The following is a 22,613-nucleotide window of genomic DNA, read 5'->3' as shown; positions in this document are numbered from 1 at the left end:
TTTACATTGATTATTATTTTAGCTGTAACCCTCAAAATGTATCCAAAATTCAGATGCTGCCTGCAAATAAAGGACTAAGTTGCATCTTGGTTTGATAAAAACATGTGCTTTCTGCATGAATTGATGTTTGAATAATTCAGTAGAGGTTTTGTGACACCAAAAATACTATGCAATTAATCTCTAGGCTTTTAATGACTAAAATTCTATTTAAAAAAATTGTACTCTAGCAAGTTTTGTGGAGATTTCTATGTTGTCTGTGCCAACTAACAAAGATGAAACTTTGTCTCCCAATGTGCAAGTTTTTTTTTCCAAACTCCTCAAGCTGTATACAATAAATATGTACAGTTTTCTGGGGTATCAAGTATAACTTAATAAAAATATTAAAAATATTTAGGTCAATTTAAGCCATGTGGGTCTGATGTGGAATGATTTGTGCCTCTATAAATGCCATGGAGAAATAAATGACTGAAGAATCACTGCAGGTCTGTTCCCTACCAAGGAGTCGGTGTTTTGTTAAAATGTTGGATTCTTTGTGTCGCCCTAGTATTCTCACCAGACATCTATATAATTTGCGGGGGGGGGGGAGAGAAGAAGTGACATATTTACAACACTTTTCTATCCACCGGCCACCACACATACCCACCACCAATCATTGGATAGATTTTGAGGGTTATAGCTAAAATAATAATCAATCTAAGTTGATAAAGTGTGGAATTTAGAATATGAACAATAATCAGCCCACTGGCATCAGTTATGAAAAAAATGTAACATTGATTAATTCCCTCTGAGGTCATCTTTTTATGTGTGTAGGAAACAAATTTAGAAAATTGATCCATCAGTTGGTAGAAAATGATCATTCTCTAGCTTCCCATTAGCTATATAAAATATATCCGATGTCACTTTCATATGAATCTTATGGAAAGTGGTTAATTATATTTTGCTACATACACATTAAAAAACATATACACTTCCTTAGATTTTTGAAAAGGTAAGTATATAATGAAAGACTTTTTAAATTATTGAGAATAGTTTACTGATTTTAATCTACCTCAATAGGATGACAGGGTATAATTTTTTATATTAAAACAAATCTGCTCAATGTAATTTAATAAATGTATATGATGAGCCTTAATATCTTTTTGTAATGAGGTAAATTTTATATCAATACAGGAAAAATAAAATGACTTCATATTGTACAAAATAAGTATTCATTAGTAAAATTATTAAAAAGATACATTCACTTTCCATTAATGCCCTTTTGACAAATTTGAGTTCATTTAAAAAAATAATTTGTTAATTTTTAAAAATTATTGTTGTTCAAGTACAGTTGTCTACATTTTTTAAAAATTAAGACAACTGTACTGCATTTTAAAAAATCTTTTAATGATTTTATTTATTTATTTTTAGAGAGTAGAAGGAAGGAAGAAAGAGAGAGGGAGAAACATCAGCATGTGGTTGCCTATGTAGTACCCCCCACCAGGGACCTGGTCTGCAACCCAGGCATGTGCCCTGAATGGGAATCCAACCAGTGACCCTTTGGTTCACAGTCTGGTGCTCAATCCACTGAGCCACACCAGCCAGTGCCATTAAGTTATTTTTTAAGGTTTTAAAAAGAGTGTATTTCCTACCCATACATATTTAAATTTTTTATTAATTCTATTGGGATAACATTAGCTAATACCCTAGTATAAATTTCAGCTTTACAACTTTATAGTGTATCTGTATACTCTATGACAACATGGATGGATCTCATGAAATAAGTCAGATGAACAAGGAGAAGAACTTATGATTTTGCTTCTATGTGGGATAAAAAACTAAAGGCACCAAATGGGCAAGCAAAACAAACACACAGAGGAACAAACAAAAAGCCTCATAGATGCAAACAGGAGAACCATGGTTATCATAGAAGAAAAGAAGGTGCAGGGGAACAAGTCAGGTAAAGGGGGTCAAATACATGGTGATAGGAGACTAGACCAGGTGGTGAGGACATGTTAACATCTTGATTTGAAGTACGAGCTGTGTGTAGACAGATGGAATCACTTGAGAAGGTATGGTGTATTTTGCTTAACACTTCTAAATAAATATTTCATTATAATCTAAAAGAGCATCATACCAATGCAAGAAGGCAGAGGGTAGTCCCATGCCCTTCTCTCCCCGGTCATGCACTTGAGAAGGCTACTTCCATGGAGAGTGTAGCCTGGGTTGCACCCGTAAATGATGGTGCTACCAGCAAAGTGGCCTTGGTCACTGATCTTGTATCCAAATTGGGGAATTCCAGGATCTTCACAATGGGAAAGTTCAAAGCCTGTGAGAAGAGTATAAATTTGTTAAAGGTGAAATTTAACAGAAAAAAATAAATAAAATTCTATAAATCATGTCTTCCTATTATTTTAATAGTTGCATTACTTTTTTTTCTAATTGTAGTATTCTTGCCATGTTTAAATTTGATAGGATACAACAGCCCTGGAGAACTTTTTTTATTAGAATTTTTTGTATTTTTCAAATGATATCCCATGATCTATATGGCTTGATCTTAGCTTATTATAGTACAAAGCTTCTTGCCTCCTTCACATGATTAACAGCTAATAATAGATTCTAACTATTACAACTCCCAGGATCCTGTCATCAAAAATTTTAAATTCAGACAAAATATGTGAAATCATAACTTTCCAAGCAACAAATATATCAATTACAAATACCAATTCAGAATGCTCTACTTCTATAGTCTTAAAAGAATGTGAAATATTTCCATATTTAATATATACTTTATCAAGATGTAATATGCCATAGTAACTAACTTGAAGAAATCATAATTGTTATATTCTGACATCTCAGAAATGCACAGCTCTAAAAAATCCTCACAGGAAAAAAATACATATTTTTCTTCCTAAACGTTGTCACTGAGGGGTGTGTTTCTGCAGAGTGGGGTCTTTTTGCATTAATTTTACTGGAAACTTGGGGACCTGGGGCCAGAGCAACCCTTGATACATTATTTTGAAACTATAAAAGTGGTAAGAGAATTCCACAGAGATTTACCAAACTTGGAGGAGTTCATGTTTACATTCAAGGGACAATGAGCCCCAGGACCTTACAGATATTTCCAGATTACAAAAACTGGAGACACAGGAGGCTAATGGAGAGATGGCCTTTGGAGAGATGGCCTTTGGAGAGATGTATTTAAATTCCAAATGTTAGAATAAAAACTTAGGGTCCTTCCTATCTCATCTTAATAGAGAAGAATTTTTTCCCTCTCCTTTCCAGAAAGGATGGGGCAACAACTATACTTGAAGCAGAGCAAGTCTGTTTTTCTTCATTCCTTGTCCCTGCCCACTGACCTGTGCAGGCTTTTCTATCTGATTTTCATCCTGTTACTACAGGGTTAAGGGATGGGTCTAAGGAGGCTGATGGGCTTATTTTTGCTATTGTTACATTACCTTAATAATAAGTTGATCTCTCTAGATCCAGAAGACCTTGTGTGCACATTCAGAATAGAATTAATAAAGATGGATATTAGAAACCTAACAATCAGAGCATCGTGAATGGTTAAGATTCTGAGAAGTAGAAAAAGAGCCTTCTTTAATTTAAACCAAATGTGACACTAGTCATTCAAAACCTAAGCTTCCCAGCTATGAAATTTTAGACTTAATGTTTCATAAAAATGAATAATAGGTAGAAAATTGTATCCAATATGACCTCTAAGACTAGAGGATGACAAAAATATTCTATAAGGTAGTTCCATTTTTAGTTTTTTGAGCAAATTCCATACTGTTTTCCACCATGGCTGCAGTAGTCTGCATTCCCACCAACAGTGCACTAGGATTCTTTTCCTCCCCAACCTCACCAGCACTTGTTGTTTGTTAATTTGTTTATGGTAGCCATTCTAACAGGTGCGAAGTGGTGTCTCACTGCAGTTTTAATTCGCATCTCTCTGATGGCTAGTGATGCTGAGCATCCTTTCATATGTCTCTGGGCCTTCTGTATGTCCTCCCTGGAGAAGTGTCCGTTTAGGTCCTTTGCCCAGTTTTTATTGGGGTTGTTGTCTTTCGGGAGTGGAGTTGTGTGAGTTCTTTGTGTATTTGGGAGATCAAATCCTTGTCTGAGGTATTGCTGGCAAATATATTTTCCCATACAGTTGGTTCTTTTTTCACTTTGCTGATCTTTTTTTAAGCTGTGCAGAAGGTTTTATTTTGATGAAGTCCCATTTATTTATTCTTTTCTTTATGTCCTTTGCTGTGTGGAATATCTAAGATTTTCCTGCCTATGTTATCCTCTAGGACTTTTATCTTAACAGGCCCTACATTTAAATCTTTTATTCATTTTGAGTTTACTTTTGTGTATGGTGTAAGTTGGTGGCTGAGTTTCATTTTTTGCATGTAGTTGTCCAGATCTCCCACAACATTTGTTGTAGAGTTTTTTTTACTCCATTTAATGCTTCTATCACCTTTCTTGAATATTAATTAAACAGAGAGACTTGGGTTTATTTCCAGGTTCTCTATTCTGTTCCATTGATCTATGTGTCTGTTCTTATGCCTATACCAGACTGTTTGGATTACCGTGACCTTATAATATAGTTTGATGTCATATACGGTGATTCCTCCTACTTTGTTCTTCAGTTCCATTGCTGGGATTATACCCTAAGAATACTGAAACACCAAATCAAAAGAATCTATGCACCCCAATATTCATAGAAGCACAATTTACAATAGCCAAATGTTGGAAGCAACCGAGGTGTCCATCAGTAAATGAGTGGATCAAAAAAACTGTAGCACATTTACATGATGGAATACTAAGCAAAAGAAAGAAAGAAGGAGCTCCTACCCTTCATGACAGCACAGATGGAACTGGAGAGTATTGTGCTAAATGAAATAAGCCAGGCAGTGAAAGACAAATACCATATGATCTCACCTTTAAGTGGAACCTAATCAACAAAACAAATAAGCAAGCAAAATATAATCAGAAACACTGAAATAAAGAACAAACTGACAGTCACCAGAGGGAAGAGGGAGACAAGGGGGAAAGAAGGGAAAGTGTCATCAAGGAACATGAGTAAAGGAACCATGGACACAGCCAAAGGGGGGGAGTATGGAGGGTGGGAGCTGGGAGTGGGCGGGGTGGGGGCAAGTGGTGGCAGGAAAATGAAAACAACTGTATTCCAACACCAATAAAGAAGAATATTCTATATGGCATCATTCATGAGGGAAATATGTGATTTTTGAGACACATAATGTTGGAGACAAGGAAAAACTTTGTGTCTTAAACCATATGATAATCAAAAAGAGATTCTCATCTCTTTTACAGGCACATATCCTTGACCAAATTAGTCTAAACTTCAACTAGAAAGGGAAAAAAAGCATGAATTAGTTCACTAATGTCAAATAACTAAGTTACATCATTGGCTTTTATAGAGTATCAAAACATACATAAAATCACCAAAACTTGTAAACTGAGAGTAATGAGTTTACACTACACTATCTGTACATACATTAGCTCTTGGAGGAAAAAAAAAGAAAGGATCCCCTCCTTGACTCTTTTAGGGGGTCTTAATCACCCCGTTCTCTGTTAACCCATAGAATCACTCTGTCCAGGTATGTGCAAAAAAAAAAAATGAAACTTGAGCACAAACTTACACCATACCCCAAAATAAATTCAAGGTGGATAAAAGACTTAAATATAGCTGTGACACCATTAAAGTCCTACAGGAGAACATTGGCAAGAAAATCTCAGATATTCCATGCAGCAACATTTTTATTGATATGTCCCCTAGAGCAAGGAATATAAAGGAAAGAATAAACAAATGGGATCTCATCAAAATAAAAAGCTTCTGCATGGCTAAAGAAAACAGTATTAAATTAAAAAGACAACCAACTGTATGGGAAAACATATTTGCCAATGATACCTCAGACAAAGGTTTAATCTCCAAAATATACAAAGAACTTACACAACTCTACTCTAAGAAGACATCTAAGCCAAATAAAAAATGGGAAAAGGACTTGAACAGACACTTCTCCAAGGAGGACATACAGAAGATCCAGAGACACATGAAGAGATGCTCAATATCATTAGCTATCAGAGAGATGCAAATTAAAACCACAATGAGATACCACTTTATACCGGTCAGGATGGCTATCATAAATAAGGCAACAAACAACAAATGTTGGAGAGGGTGTGGGGAAAAGGAGTCCCTAGTTCACTGTTGGTGGGATTGCAGACTGGTACAACCATTATGGAAAACAGTATGGAATTTTCTCAGAAAAATAAAAATCGACCTGCCTTTTAACCCAGCAATTCCACTGCTAGGATTATATCCCAAGAATCCTAAAACATCAATTTCAAAGAACCTGTGTACCACAATGTTCATAGCAGCACAATTTACAATAGCCAAGAGTTGGAAGCAACCTAGGTGCCCATCAGTAAATGAATGGATCAAAAAATTGTGGTACATATACACAATGGAATTCTATGCAGCAGAGAGAAAGAAGGAGCTCCTACCCTTTGGAACAACATAGATGGAACTGGAAAGCATTATGCTGAGTGAAATAGGCCAGGCATTGAAAGACAAATACCATATGATCTCACCTTTAACAGGAAGCTAAATAACAAAACAAACAAGCAAACAGAATAAAAACAAAGACACCGAAATAGAGAACAAGTGGGCAGTGACCAGAGGGGAGAGAGAAGGGAATTTAAGGGGAAAAATGGGGAGGGATTTTGAGGAACAAGTGTGAAAGACACAGGGATGAGGACTGGGGGGGAGGAAATGGGAGGGAGGTGGGGAGCACGGGGCAGGGGGGGGGCTGGGATGGGAGAAATAGACAAAAAACTGTACTTAAAAAATAACTAAATAAAAAAAAAGAATCACTCTGTTCATTTACAATCATTTGTTTCTTCTGTTTTTTCCCTAAAACAGGAGTAATTTTTTTCTTTCCCACAGTTCCCACCCAGCACAAAATCTTGGCACATAGATGTTCGATAATGTTCATGAGTGCATTTGGATTTTTACAGACAATTATCTCCAGGAGTCAACTAGAAAAGAAACTAAAATAATGCTGATGAGAAGTTGAAATTCACAAAACAATGAAAAAAAACATGTGATCAAGAAAGTCAGTCTTTCAAACACAGAAGTGGGAACAGCAGAAGTTGTAACTTTAAAATGGGTAACTTTGCATGGATCTGCATACTTGATACTAGTTTTAAAGTGTCTCTGCTCAAAAATTGCAAGATCACATTTCTTCTAACAGACAGCATATTCCATTTACTCAAGATGCAGCCACTTTTGAGTTTCACCACATATCATCAATCAAAGCAAAAATGGAAATTAAGTTTTTTCAAGGGTTTTTACCAAATGCATCCTTCCTTAATTTGAATATTCTGTGAATGTGGTCCGCAATTGCTGGTGATGAGGTAAAATGGAGCATTCTTTGTAAATTAAGAGAATTTTTAATACTTTGCATTGTAGATAAAAATGCACAGGGACAATAGTACATAAACCACAAACTACAACATAACTTAGTCCAATTTGGTGGAATTATTGTTGCTTATTCATAAATATTCAGAACTGTCTTATCTTATGAAAACATTCAGCTGCCAGTCTTTTCACTGAAAAGCTCAAGTACTTAAAACTTACAATTAAATAAAGACTGGTATGAAAAATCACATATGCTATAAATATTCCCCATTCCTTGTGAAATTTGATAGTCTGATGAAATGAAAATTTCTAGAGCACAAAAGTAACTGAAAAGTCCCCATGACCTGAATCCTTTTAACTTGCTGAATAACTGAAACTGAGATCCGATGCCTTCCCTGCCACGTGTACTGTATTTTTTAAGGGTTTCTAATTTAGTTTTTAGTTTTAATTTGATACCTACAGAGGGGTAGAAAGGATAATGTAACTTCCATCACACTTTATGACATTCTAGAGTCATAGTAGCTTCAGGTTAATATTAATTTTAATTCAGATTAATACAATAATTGATTAATATTCACATTAACATTATTAATAAGAGGACAAATATTGCAAAACAAGTTCAAGTTCCATTTGTGTCCTTCCTCAATCCCTTTCTCGTCTTTCCATACTAAGAGCTCACAAACATTCTGAATTATTATACTTTGCCCTGTATAATGAGCACCCACATTTATGACCCAAACTTTCAGGAGAGAAACATCAACGTGTGGTTGCCTCTCGTGCTCCCCCTAATGGAGACCCGGCACATCTCAGGCATGTGACGCAGGCCAGTACTCTGTCCCCTGAGCCACACCAGCCAGAGCTACGAATTGTTTTTTTTCAAATTAGCATATAACGTACTAGTTTCAGGTATACAATATAATGATTCAACATTTGTATATGCAGTATTGTGAAATGATCTCCACAATAAGTCCAGTTAATATCCATCACCAAATATAGTTACAATTATTTTTTTTTGTGATGAGAACTTTTCAGATCTACTCTCTTAGTAACTTGCAAATTTACAATACAGCACAATGAACTATAATCACCATGCTGTACATTACATTTCTAGAACTTATTTTATAACTGGAAGTTGGTACCCTTTGACTGCCTTTACCCATTCTAAGGAGGAAAATGAGAATTAGATTATTCTATCATAAATAATCTCTACAGAACACTTTGGTGGATTAAATTCATAATATGTAGCAGACTAATCTTTGAGAATTATATTTAATATTTAGGCATTAAATTTTATTTAAGCCATTAGTCTCGAAAGAAAAAATACTTATTTTAGAATTCTTTATGTTTATATTAGGATGTATATAAAATAGAATGTCAACTTTGCTCTTTTAAAATTCACAAGCAGGAACTAATCCATGACCTGCACAATAGCTATGATGATTCTTTTTGATTCAGACCTAATGAAGAATATAATGCGAATATAAATAGAAACTGTTGAAGAATAACTACACATTCCTTTTTCTCACTAATTGAGTGAATAAAATATTGATACACACTTATTTTCACTAATCAAACTATATCAAGCATATCAAATTTTGAAACTACAGAACTTTAGAAGATGGCTTTCAGAAGACAATCCTCACAATTTTTAGCTTGTAGAAGTAAGAATTTAAACAAACAAAAGATTGGAAATTATTGATATGTATTCTAGGCTAGAGAAAGAAGAGGTAAGGTAAAGTATTTTTTTAATGTGCTGACACCCTAAATCCTATGTATATAAAGTTCTGAGAAAGAATGTGTTGGTTTGTGTATATACATCATTCAGGAATGGAGATATCCAGCTTTTCCTGAAAGTTTCTTTTAAACCATCAGCCATTTGGTATTTGGCCAAATGATAAGTGGTGCAAAAAAAAATGTGTGTGTGTGTGTGTGTATAATATTTTACTAGTGTTGCCAAATTATTCTTCTAAGTGGCTCTAACAATGTATATATACCAAAGACAAAAGAGTTTCAAGGTATTCAGACACTTAGTATTGTATAGCTTTTTAAATTTTTACCAATTTTGTGAATGTGCAGTAGCATATTACTTAGGGTTTACTCTTCATTTCTTAATTTCTATTAAGCATTTATTTCTTTTGTATATTGGCCCCAGGAGTATCCTCTACTGTGAAATTTTCTTTTACCCATATTTTGTCTCAGAAATGTTTTTCTTATTCACTTGTAGAATTTTTTTCAGTGTATGTTTTTCATACATATTAAAATATACATAGATACTAGATATGTAAATATAAAACATATTATATATATTAAAACATATAAACACACACACATATAAAACATCTCCTAAAATGCCTTATCTTTTTACTTTTTGTGATATGTTTATTACAGAGAAATTAAGAAATATATTTAATGACTGGGGCTTGGTCAGGAAAACAGGAGCTCCTAGATATTCTGAGTTGCTAAGGTTCAATATAAAAAAAATTAGAGGGAAAACATGACATGTGGAGGGAGTGAAGGTCAGAAGACCACTGCTGGCTTCCAGGAAATCCAGTTCCGGGAAGCTGCTGCCACACACGTCTACCTGCCAGCTACACGCTGCTGCCCGAAGGTGCTGGGGGGAAATAACGGCTTCCCCACTGGCCCACCTTCCAGTCTCACAGGGCTGCCTTTATGTGGCAGATTCTAAGTAGAGATCTTCACTGTCAAGAATACGGGAAACGCGGTTGTCGGGTTTTAACCTCTGCCCTTCAGGAGGTGCTGAGGTGGGCAGGGATGCTCCTGACTGTGAACAGGTTTCTGCTTGTATATTTTGTTTTAGAAATCTCTCTCCAACATAGCTATTTCAGGTGATATTTTTTTCTAAACATTTAAAAATTTTGATAGTCCTTTATGTTCTCAGCTGCCAGAAATTAAATTTTATGTAAAGAGTAAATTTGTAGGAGTGTGGAACTTAAATTCAAAATTTACAAAAGTTTTTGGGTTGTGAAGGCTGTGAAAATGGTAATGAATCTTATCATTCAAGTTCAGTTATATCCAATATTGCCCATATAAATAGATAATCAAAATATTTCTTTAATTTTATAGTTATAATATAATATAATAATATAATACATTTGCTATACAATGTATTATTATAATAATATAATACCTTTGCTACACAATGTATCATTAATTGATATTTCCTTTTTTATTTGGTTAATTTAAAATTTAAAGAATAAAAGGAATGCCAAAAATATTTAAGTGGCTATATTTGTTTGTAGGCTATTTAGCGATACATGGTGTGACTCTGTTGCTCCCTTGTAATTTAATTATTTTTTACTTGCCTTTGTATTAAGTATATTATATACTAAGAATAAAGTTAGAATTAATTGGTCATTTGATTAATTGCCACGGTTAACATTGCTAATAAGATACTGGTAGTTAAAGGGTTTATTTTTAAATTTAATCTTTATTGTATTCTTTTACATTACCTTTTAGTCCCATTTACCTCTCTCCCCCCAGCAATTACCTTCTTACCTATTTATAAGGCTAGCACATGAGAAAAGGCATCACACATTAGATAATACCCATCTGTAATTTGAATATAAAAATGACAGGAACTAGTATAAAGGACACATGGACAACAGCTAAGGGGGGTGGAAATGGGAGGGAGGTGGGGAGCACGGGGTGGTGGGCTTGGATGGGTGTAAAAGACAGAATACTGTACTTAAAAAAATAATTAAATAAAAAATTAAAATGGCCCTGTTCTGCATGGCTTATTAATCTTTTCAAGCAAGCAAGCAAGCAAACAAACAAAAAGCCCTGGAATCCTAAAAGAGTCCAAATATACCTGAACTTTTCCCTTTGCAGTAACACATATCTCAGTTAGGCTTTTTAGTGAGTTAAATGTACAGAAGTTATAACAAGGGGACAACCGAACCCAGAGGTACTGCCTAATTGCCTTTCTGGACATTGACCAGATCAGCTTTAGAGAAGACTTTGCTATGATCCATCAAACAGAAACAGTTTAGCTCTGCAATGGATAGTTTAAAATACCCAATTCCTTTCTACTGAAAGTGGAGTAACTACAAATAAAGAGCTAAGAGAATCTACAATGAAGAAACAAGAGTTTAAAAACTTAATACACACCATCAAAGAGACTAGGAGTAAGTCACTTCCCTACAGACCACTTACCAATAGGAGAAGCATTCAGGCTCTCGGGCATAAAACAACAAAACTATCTTTGGGAAGAATTGCATTAACATGTATTATCATTGGATAATAAAAAGTATTCATTCATGGAATTTTAAAACTAAAACATCTCCAACAGGTTGGGAGTAACAGAGTGTAGTAATTAAGAGCATGGATTCTGGAAGCAGAACTCCTCTGTTCGGTTTCCATATCTGTGTTATCAGTTATGTGACCTGGGATTTGTTTTTCCTCTTCTCATGGGCCATAACAGGACCTCACTCACAGGTTCATGTCTTGTATCTAGCAGGTGGCAGATAAATGCAAGCTCTTGTTTTAAACTCTTATATTTAAAACGGTAATGTTAAAAGTCTCTGTGTGCCTTTTAAATAAAACCCAAGCCCCCTACTTTAGCTTGCCTCTCTCCTGCCTAGCTTCTTATGTGTCCTGTTCTTCTTTCTCGTCCAGCTCCAGGTAAACAACTCAGTCTCAGGCCTTGCTCAGGCCTCTGCACCTAGTATCTGCCTAGAGCCCTCTATCCTCAGACCTGTATGTGTTGCCCCTTCTTATAACCCGAGGATCAGTTCAGGTGATACTTCATCTGAGATGCAGTCCCTGAGATAACCAGCTACAGTAGCTCCATCTCCTTCACTGTGTCTATCCCATTGTCCAGATATAATTCTAAATGCAGTTCTCTTATATTTTGCTCATGTCTTTATTTTCTGTCTTGTTGCAATAGAAGTATTTGCTCCACATGGGCATATACTTTGTCTTGTTCACCATTTTGTTTATCCCTAGACCATAAAACAGTTCAGTGGGGAAAAACAAAATTTAAACCTATGACCAATCTAATAAATGATTTCAACAATAAATAAGTTAGTTCTGGTTGAGGAGAGAAGGAGAAGATAAGACAAGTCACCAAATAGAAATGGCATTTTTTTATACAGCGTAGCCTTTAAAGAGAGAAATACAGTAAAGGAGACTAGGTTTAGAAATACATTCTTGAAATGTGCATTGAGAGGCTGAGGGAGTCTGGTCAGAGTATCTCATCAGGATTTCCCATGTTCAATTAGCTAGATAGTTATCCAGAGCAGAGTGATGTTTTACCAAGATACTCTGTTGAGACCTTAATGTCTGATCTGTTCTTCCAGCCTGAGAAAAAGGAATGGTAATTTTTCTTACTTCACTCCCCTACACCCTCTAGGAAAGATAGCTACATCTTCCGTGCTCAGAGGGAAATTAACCACTAATTTGTGTTATACAAAACACCTGGAAATATGCTTCATCTAGATCTTTATTTGGGGTGAGTTTCAGATTTCTCAAGGGCAAGAGTAATTGCTGCCATTATTTTGAGGAGAATGGAAGAGTGATCTGACTCAAGGAAGTAATTACTGCTGAGAGGCCGGAGGGATGAGGAGCAGTGGGATCCCTGCCTGGCACAGTCAAGGTCTGGCCAAGTGCAGCAGAGATTTTATATTCAAGCAGCATTATCTGTTCACACTTCAACTGTATAATCAAACTAGGATTGACTGAGAAACTTGTTAGGGAGAAAAAGAATATCTCCACAAAAGACTAACTAAGATTATCCTTGACAATTCTAAAGGATAAAGACAGAAGAAATTTAATTTGCTTTATAACATAAAGGAATAGGACATTTTCCCCCTCCAGTGTGATGGAGCATTTTTATACTAGGTCTGCATATAATTTATTTATTGTTGGAGGAAAGTGAGAGAAGTTCACTTCTTACTGTAGTAAAGCTAGTATTAATAATGGGTAAACCAAATGCTTTTCTTTTCTAAACAGCCAAGATTCTCTGGGCTTCCACGACACCAACGACTATGGAAGCCTATGATAATACAGTATCCTTGAACATACTTTTTTGGAATATCTGTTACAGCTGTCCCTAATAGTAGACACTCTAAGTTGTCTTTTTAATATCTCTTCTTTGCTTCTTTCACAATAACAAACTCTTGGTTTTGTCCCCATCAGAAATAGATTCATATCAGGCAGTAAGTATATCATGATGGTCTAATAATAAACCATTTGGCCAGCCAAATACTTCATTTTCTGGTGTGCTGTTCTGGAAAATTTAGGCAGAGCTACACACCCAGTTGTAGACAAAGAGAGATTAGAGAATGTCTGACACAAGATTGTCATCTCGTTCCCTCCTTCTTCCTGCCCTGAATGTATCCCTCTGTGACCCTGTCACAACAAGCATGAGGACAGACAGAAAACACTGGGGAAGCTGCAGCAGCAAGATGGAGATGGGGCCCTTACTGACTAGATTGAACAGCTGAATCAAAACCTGCGTACTTTCTTTGTTGTCCTTTGTCTTATATTAAAAATAGAAATAAACCATGGTTGTTTAAGCCATGGTTTTCATTACTTAAAGCCAAAAGCAGCCTGTCCGCCAGCATTTCCACCAGTCCATGTTGCTATTCGTAATTAACAGACCAATGAGACAATTGAAGTAAAATAAAGCTTAATGGCCTGTTCTAAAACATTTCTTCATTTTTAACTCAGTCAAATGAGATTCCGTCCACCCAAAACTGAAAATAACCACATACAGCAAGTGTCATTAAATCAACAAAACAGACAGTATTAAGATAGAAAGTGACTTTCATTAAATAGTGTGTCACTAGACAAGGGTGGTGACGAAAGGCTTCTTTATGCTAAGACTAAACTATGAGAATCTATGGAAGTAGAATTAATCTGAATTGTATCCTATGCCTTGAATGTACTTAATGTGTTCTTTCTAATATCTGTACCTTTCTTCATTCTATTCTCTTTGCCTGGAGTACTTCCCATTCATTTCTGTGACCCACCAACCCTACCTTTAATACTACCCAACTCATGGGCTTATACCTGACCTCCTTGCCCTGTTCTCTCTCCTGTCTCAGATTCTCCTCGTGGCAGGAGTGGAGTTTGACTTAGGAATGACTGGACACAAGAATCCAAACACAAATATGTGCTTTTTCATTTTTTCCTACAAGTGAACACCTTAGCAAATTCTCTCATGTTAGGAAATTCATTATTGCTTCTAAGAATTTTATGAAAATTTGAAATACATGGCCTAGTAGAAACTTCTGTATCACAAAGGCATTTTATAAACTCAGTCTTAAGATCACATGCTAATTTATGGAAAAAGATGCAATTGAACTAAAATAACTAAAAACATTATGAAGGGAAACAATAAAAAAAATTATGCACAATATGTTTGAAAAATATAGCCATAGAGTGTGATAACTATTATATTAGTTGTAGATATGAACACACATTTATAGATGTACATCTGCCCTTTTAAAAATAATTGTTTTATACTCTCTTCTGAAAAATCATTAGCTTCCCATCTTCGTAAAGACATGCATTCTATAATGACTGACTAGAGTCATTCAAAAAGAAGGCTGACTTCAAATATTTGCTTTTTTAAGGTTTCTTTCTCTTTTTTTGACACCCAACAGTTCATGCCAATGACAAGAATGTCAATGATTTTCCTCATTTCAGACACCCAAGCATCCCATGCAGTTTAAAAATCCAGGCATGTCACCCCAATAAATTCAATTAAAGGAAAATTCAGGTATGTCCTACAATGTGCAATATTTTCATGAATAATCTAAAGTTACACAGAGTTTAATATCAGAAAAGAAAATCTAGATTTGCTCTGTGAAACCATTAACATTTTAGACATGGATAAATGCAAAATAATGCAGAACAAAGAAAGACTATTATGTAAACACCGAGCCATGACTTGAAAAATGTCAGCAGCCCTGTTTGAAAACAGAGCAAAAAGAAAAGGAAAATAGATTTAAAAATATTCTCCTTTCTGAAGAGATCACATTAATTATATTTGAACAATAATCCTCAATGCCGTTACTCTATCACACCATAATAGTTGTAACACAAATTGCTTGCAGTTTATTTCTCTTTGGAAGGACTTCATAAGAAATCACATTATACAACAGTTTTCAGGAATTAAAAGTAGGCATTCATCATTCATTTTGCTAATTTATGTTTTCTTGATGTTAATTATGTAACAATTAAAGAACAAGTAAAAGAAGACTTCAGATAATCAGGGAGCAAGAGTAATCTCTCAGTGTTATGTACAAGGATATTTTAATATAATGAATCATTATACTCTTATCTACTCCTCATAATATTAAGAAAGACTATTTTCAGAAGTGATAATTTGATTCGGACTCCCTTTAGGGTCCCATGTGAATACCTTAAATGATGTAACCTTTTTAATTTCACAGTTTCTGTGATAGTTTCCATGCATCTCACTTCTTTAGAAAATTTATAGGGGTCATTAGATTTTCGGCCAAATATTCTAATACTAAAGATTCCAAATAAATAATATAAACTTTTAAGAACTGACTTGATCTGGTAGATAGCAAATTTATTAAACACATGTAACCACTTCAATTGTACATGTGCTTTACTTTTAAGTAGTGTCTTAGTGTAGAAACTTAATAAATATATTATTTTAATATAATTTATTGGACATGAATGTAATTTTTGTTATATTCTGTTATAAGCCTGTTTCTTATATTGTGACATTGATAAAATAAATTCACACAACAATTAAGGTAAGCCCCCTGGTTCTCAGTCTTTGAACTGCTACCTGATAACTGTTAGAATAGTTGACTTCAATATCATAGAATAGGCTTGTATGAAGTTATTTTTAATAAAGCAGTTCAACAACCAAACAAAAACTTAGCTATTCTTCATTGTGAAATCACCTAAAACCATCATTTGTCATCAACTACATTGATCACACCTGTATTGTGTCTGTTTTGTAATTACAGTGGAAGCTGAAATATTGAATGTCTATCTACCAAAATGTTTAATTGTCTATTTCTTAAATATTCAATGAAGAGAATAGTGCCATTTAGAAAATAAATAAATAAGATCAAAGTCACAGATTACTTAGCTTCTGAACCTTAGTTGTTTCAAATGTAAAATAGCAACAGTGATGATACCTGTAATTTATGGAATAGTTGTTAGGGCCAAATAAAATTATATTTGAAGAGAGTTCTGTACTGCAAATTGATGATCAAATGTTGGATTTTACTTCACCTCACATACTTTAATGATTAAACAAATACTCAGCATCAACACTAGTTTGATAACTTCATTCTTCCAAAATACTTACTGGTGTAGACAAGTTGAAAGCCTTCATCTGTCCCTTCAGAATCAGAATTAAATTCTAGCCAGAGCTGATTTGAAGTACTACTAAGTGTCAGTCCTCTCAAAGATGCACCAGTGAAAGCACCTAATAGATGAGTCGTTTTATCTTTTCCATCATAAATCTGCAAAACATATGTATAATTACAATGCAAATGTACCAATAATAACCAACTCAAATGATACATTTATATATATATATATATATATATATATATATATATATATATATATATGTAAAAGAGACAATTGTTATACTCTTCCTAAATCAGTTTACTGCATGTTTCCAAAGGACAATTATACATGTATATAAATTTCTACAAATATCCCGTTAAGAGTTAAAATGCACATGGGTAATTTTATTACTCCAAGCACAGTAGAATCTAAGTAATATTCAAACTCATGTTATGTAATTTTGCTCTTATTATAAAAACAATGACTTTTTATGGCAGACACTCAAAATTGAGAAGACCTACAGAGATATTTGTTTCCTAGGTTGGTTGGTTGTTTTTCAAATGCAACTCCCTCAAGGGGACCAAACACCTGCTTTTCTAGTAACATGAATAATATAAAGTGCACTCGCTTATTTTTACAAGCTCTGTAACTTACCCATGTCCTTTCACTTATCTCACTTTTTACATTTTTTAAATATCAAGCTACAAGGGTACTAATTGCTTTTAGAAACTAATTTGACAAGTCAAAAGCATACAAAAACAAAACGGATAAGCTCCCACACATCACTCCATAATTCTCCTCACTGCACTCTCACTTGCCTCATTTTATTTCATTCTTTTTTTTTTTTTTTAGGGAAGAGCCTGAATGTAGGCCCCCACTAGCACAAATTATGCAGTCTAGTTTCCCAGTTTGGGGAAATGGCAGGGGTCAGCACATCTGGAGTGCAATGGAGAAGCCTTGCCCTGGGAAGGCCACCTTCGTTATCATGTGTCTCCCCTGCCAGGTAAACAGCTTTTCTTTCACCCACACATTCTGGACACCTCTTCAGGTCAGTAGATAGAGAGTCTTCCTTTTGACCACTGTGTAATAATCCATACAGTGACACTAACACAACTTGCTGTATCATTTCCATATTAGTAAACTCAAGCTTTTTGCCACTAAAAGTAATGTCAAAATAAACAGATTTTATATATAAACTCATTTCTTGGTGCTTGTATTTCAATACGATGGTGTTCAAAACATGGGATTTCTGGGCTTGATTATTCATGTATTGCCAGATTATTTTCCAAAAATGGTACAGTAATTAACTAAAGGTATACCAGCAATGCATGTTACCACTGTTTATATTTTCAGGAATGTGTTTTCCATGTGGTAGTTATTACCTCCAGTGAGGTGAACACTGGTTCTCGAGGGTCATAGAGTCTTAGATGTTAATTATGATGATATCTTACAGAGATCAAGTCTACCTTACAAATCTTATTCCATGGCACTTAATTTCATGGGGCTGGGGTTGGGAGTCTCTCAGATGAGTGCTAATGAGTAGAATAATCTGAGAAAAAATGCTCAAAGTTATGTCTCTTGCTTGAAATTGTCTTTCTCTGACCTGACGTTAGAGTAAGAATTGGGTCACTAACTCCTCATCCAGTGATTTTACCATAGCACCTATTCTTCTCAAATGTGGTATTTATTACAGGTAACACCTACGGGAGGATGTCTAAGTCATGCAAAATGGAAATTATTGTTATTCTATTAATATGAATGACCTATTTTTATTGTGCTAGTTTGTTTTAATTTGAAAATCTATTTACAATGTTTTCTATAATTTATAAATAAAAACTCATGTATACTTTTTTTTCCTTTTTTTTCAAATGATCTTTATCGGGTTTTAGTGTTAAGTTGAACTTAATAAAATGAATTGAAAAACTATAGCCATATTTCTAAGCTGAATTATTCAAATAAAGTAATGATCCTTTTCTATTTGCAGATTCAAGACTTTCTTTAACTCAAGAAAATATTCTGGAGTTTTTATTTATTTCATTATTTCATCCTTCTGATCCATTTATTTCCCACCTAAAGTTCCTATTATTTATATATTCAAGTCTCCAAACTACATGGCAAGACTTTCATATTCTCTCTTCTGAAATTCATCTATTTTTTCCTCTGAAAACAATCTTTCACTGATCTCTCACACTAACAACTAGAGTTTTGGCAGAAACTCATTTCTTTTTAGGTCTTCTAAGAAAATTCTAAATGTTAAAATTATTAGTCAAACTCTAGAAAGTCTTTCTCTCTTACTCTAATTATATTATTAAGATTTCTCATAACTTTTAAAGTCATTACAAGTTTCTCTTTTAATGCTTCCATAATTCAGATGAATGCATAGCTCCTGTTATTATGTATTTAACTTTGTCTTTCTTCCCTCTGATTACTTAATTCCCTTAAGTATGTGGTTATTTATATTAGCTATTTTCAGTTTTCTGTTTACTTATTCTGGATACAAATTTAAATGTTATAGAGACAACAAAAACTTTAACATACCACACAGATATAACTTCTGTTCAGGACTTTTCATATACTCTTCTAATCAAATTACCCATTCCCTGTTCTGCACAGGAAATTTTAAGTCTACAGCGCCAAGCTCTTTCTGCTCTCTTCCCTCATGTGGAGGGGATCTACAGCCTCATATACATCCTCAAGTTCCACCAGTTGATTTACTTGCTACATTACTACAGAGAGGGTGGTGGGTGGGAATAAGCTCAAACCAACATCTTCATTTAATTCCTAATAGCAAACATCTTACTGGCTACTCTTTTTTTAAAGGTCTTTCTGACAATTAAAAAAAATAAAAGGTGTGGTGATTATTTAAAGAGCATTGGAGGTAATAGAGAGAAGGCTGTATGAAAAAATTTCCTAAAATTATATGGAAATATCTTGAATACCTGGTGGAATCTACTTTATCATATAAATAAGTTTCTGTTTTAAATGATATAAATAATTTATTTGTCTTCAATAACACCAAGCCAAATGTTGAGGTCTTGTTAGTGCAGAAATGTTTTTAGGTTGATTATAGAAATTTCAATTTTTCACTTAAGAATATTATTAATCAGGGATAATTCAGAAGCAGGATTAGAAAAGTAACTTGCCCTGGATGGTGTGGCTCAGTGGACTGAACATGGGCCTGTGAACCAAAGGATCAAGGTTCGATACCCAGTCAGGGCACATGCCTGGGTTACAGGCCAGTTCCCAGCAGGGGACACACGAGAGGCAACCATACATTGATATTTCTCTCCCTCTCTCCTTCCCTTCTCCTCTAAGATAAAAAAAATAAAATCTTAAAAAAAGAAAACATAACTTTTGTGTCTATGAATTTCAAATGTTCATTATTCTCAGAAGTCTGCTTCTGAGTGCATTTGTTTTATGAAATGAAGTATTTTATAAACCCAGTAAATCTGGTAGATCTTATTTGTGTTAATATTGTCAAAGCAACCCCAAAGAACAGTTTCATTTTATTTCCCTTACTTCCCCTCAATATATAATTTGATTCCCATGTTAAATATATATAATCGTCTTTTGGATTTCAGCTAGTTCTGATTTCATGTTGTGGACACATTGAGAGAACTTCCAGTCTGTCAAAAGCAGTTAAATAAAGAGAAAATATAAACTAAACAAGTACTTACTATAACTGAGTAAACAAAAATTGGTTGTTGAAAATTTTTTAAGTCTCTCCTAACATTTTCTTCTCTCATTTTTGATGGCAATAAAAAATGTTTAATGGTAGCAAGTACCATTACTTTACTCCATATTTATATTTATACATATTGCTACATATAACAGTGTAAAAAGTAACAAAGTAATTTAACAATATTTCCATATATGTGTTTGGTTCTGGGAATAAAAATTAAAAAAATATTAAGACATCTTTCTTAACCCAAAGAAAAATTTAAAAATTAATGTAATGTTTTCTATTATAGGAGAAACATTTATTTTGGACCTTTGTATGTTTTTAAGCTAGAAGTATACTTTCTTCTTTTCAAGAGAAAATTTCTTAGAGAAATAATTTTAAGAATAATTACTGAAAGAAAGGGCATGAAAAGACAAATATTAAGAAAAAAAACAGGAAAAGAATTGTCTGATGCCCTTCTGGGAGGACCTAATTCAATACTAAAATGCAGGAACTACAGTTTATTTCACAATGTATAGTCAAAAGGTAGAAAACAAATGCTGAAGAAGCACTACTATAATTAAGAAAGTACAATGAGGCGTGATTATCCAACCATGAATTTTAAAAGCATGTACAAAATTATTAAATCCAATGAAAAGCAAGGCTTTCAAAAAAGAAGAATTTTATAGTGATAAGTTGATGCTGTTTAACTGGTAAATAAAATCCTTCAAATTTATTCAAATAACTATGGAAGCATAAAGGCGACAAGGAAGGACAATGTAGTGTAGCCAAAAACAAATTACTTTTGAAGGAAACATGAGTACAAAGCATACAAATAAGAGATCATAAAAAAATGTACCTTTCACTTAAAAGTAAATTTACCATAACAGCAATTATTCGGTCTGATCAGAAATGTAAGAAACCTTTATTTGAGATTGTTACTTCTCACAATTCTATTCTAACTAAAATTAAGATCTTTAAGAAAATTTTATTGAAATGGGCCTATTTTTCCTTTTTCAGGATGTACTGTAAATTATTATTATTGTTATTTTCAGCATATATCTTAATCAATCTCTAATTTTATCAGAAATTAGAAAGCTTAAAAAATTAGATAACTGTGTAACACATTTTAGTTGGAATAGACTCTTAGTGTTGCCTATAGAAACATTCTTAGTTACTGAGCACCTAATTCAGATCCTGAAGACTTACTTTTATGCCAAATATGAAATTACAAGTCAATTTAAGATTTAATATCATGAAAGACATTGAGTGCTTTTATAATGTTAATAATGTGATTTGATAAGACTCTAATTTGTTAAAAGGTTGCAATTAATTTGGTAGTCTAACAGTGGAACAGACTAGAACTTAATATTACCATTTTTCAATTATTGAACCTTTTGTAATGGATCAGGGCTTGAAATTAGTTATGGTGTTCAGAGCCTCCTAAGTCTGGAAGGTCAAACCCTATTTTCATGAACTGATTATCAACCCTTGAAACTGTTGTTGATTTTATAATACATGTATGATTGGAAGGTATATACTCAGCCATTTTTCCAATGAATTAGCAAGAAAGATGTTATTTAAACCTAAGAGCAGAAAGTACATAAAAAGTACAATCAAAAGAGAGAAATTACACATGTACTCATGTGTACAAACCTCCAAATTATTCCTGCTCGTGAACACTAGAATTTTCATTTTGTCATTTGTTTTATAGATTGATTTGGAAACATAAATACATTTTTTCTACCAAATTCTGAATGAAAAAGAAAGAATACATTTTACAATGGTTAGTCTAAAAGGACTATATTCTAAACCTTGTATGTTCCTCCAAATTAATGTGAAACAGAGCAGAGAACTTTTGTTTGCATTCAAATATTTGTACCTTGGAAATAGGTATATCATGTTTCCTCAGTTACAAGAGCTGGTATATTTTATTGAGGGAGTTGGGGGCACAGCAAACAGCCGGCTTTTCAGGGGCATTAGCTGTGTAGTTATATAACAAAGTTGACGTTCCAACTTCACAGTTCAAGTTGTGTGGGCTGTCATTAATTATTTCACTTCTGTGATCCTCAGCAGAAGAGAGCTTGGAGGCTTTTGCGAGGCCTAACACATCACGTTAAGCTAATGGATATTTAGAGAGTGTGTTTGAAAGGAGTGATGAAGGATTAACAGTAAACAGCAATAAGTAGCGTTGGTATGCGTGTGTGGTAGTTATATGAGCTCACTGATATGCTGAAAAAT

The 22,613-nt window shown here is 34.0% G+C and overlaps 1 protein-coding gene and 1 non-coding gene across 4 annotated transcripts in view; both read right to left on the bottom strand.

Annotated features, from left to right (window-relative positions):
• Positions 1–22,613, bottom strand: part of CSMD3 (CUB and Sushi multiple domains 3) — a 921,636-nt gene that overhangs the window by 275,882 nt on the left and 623,141 nt on the right. For all 3 annotated transcript variants that reach the window (XM_053661036.1, XM_053661038.1, XM_053661039.1), the window contains 2 exons: positions 16,725–16,881; positions 2,114–2,305 (listed from right to left, as the gene is read on the bottom strand). In XM_053661036.1, the coding sequence (XP_053517011.1) occupies positions 2,114–2,305; positions 16,725–16,881 (349 nt within the window). The remainder of the gene's footprint in view (positions 1–2,113; positions 2,306–16,724; positions 16,882–22,613) is intronic.
• On the bottom strand, positions 17,561–17,722 carry LOC119038822 (U1 spliceosomal RNA). Its single transcript, XR_005080490.2, has one exon. It is a non-coding gene; the product is annotated as a U1 spliceosomal RNA (small nuclear RNA).

Source organism: Artibeus jamaicensis, unplaced genomic scaffold (assembly GCF_021234435.1).
Source record: "Artibeus jamaicensis isolate MK-2021 breed Jamaican fruit bat unplaced genomic scaffold, CSHL_Jam_final scaffold_916, whole genome shotgun sequence".
In the NCBI taxonomy this organism is placed as follows: domain Eukaryota; kingdom Metazoa; phylum Chordata; class Mammalia; order Chiroptera; family Phyllostomidae; genus Artibeus; species Artibeus jamaicensis.
Note: the sequence above shows the minus strand (reverse complement) of the source record. Positions and strands in the feature narration are given on the sequence as shown.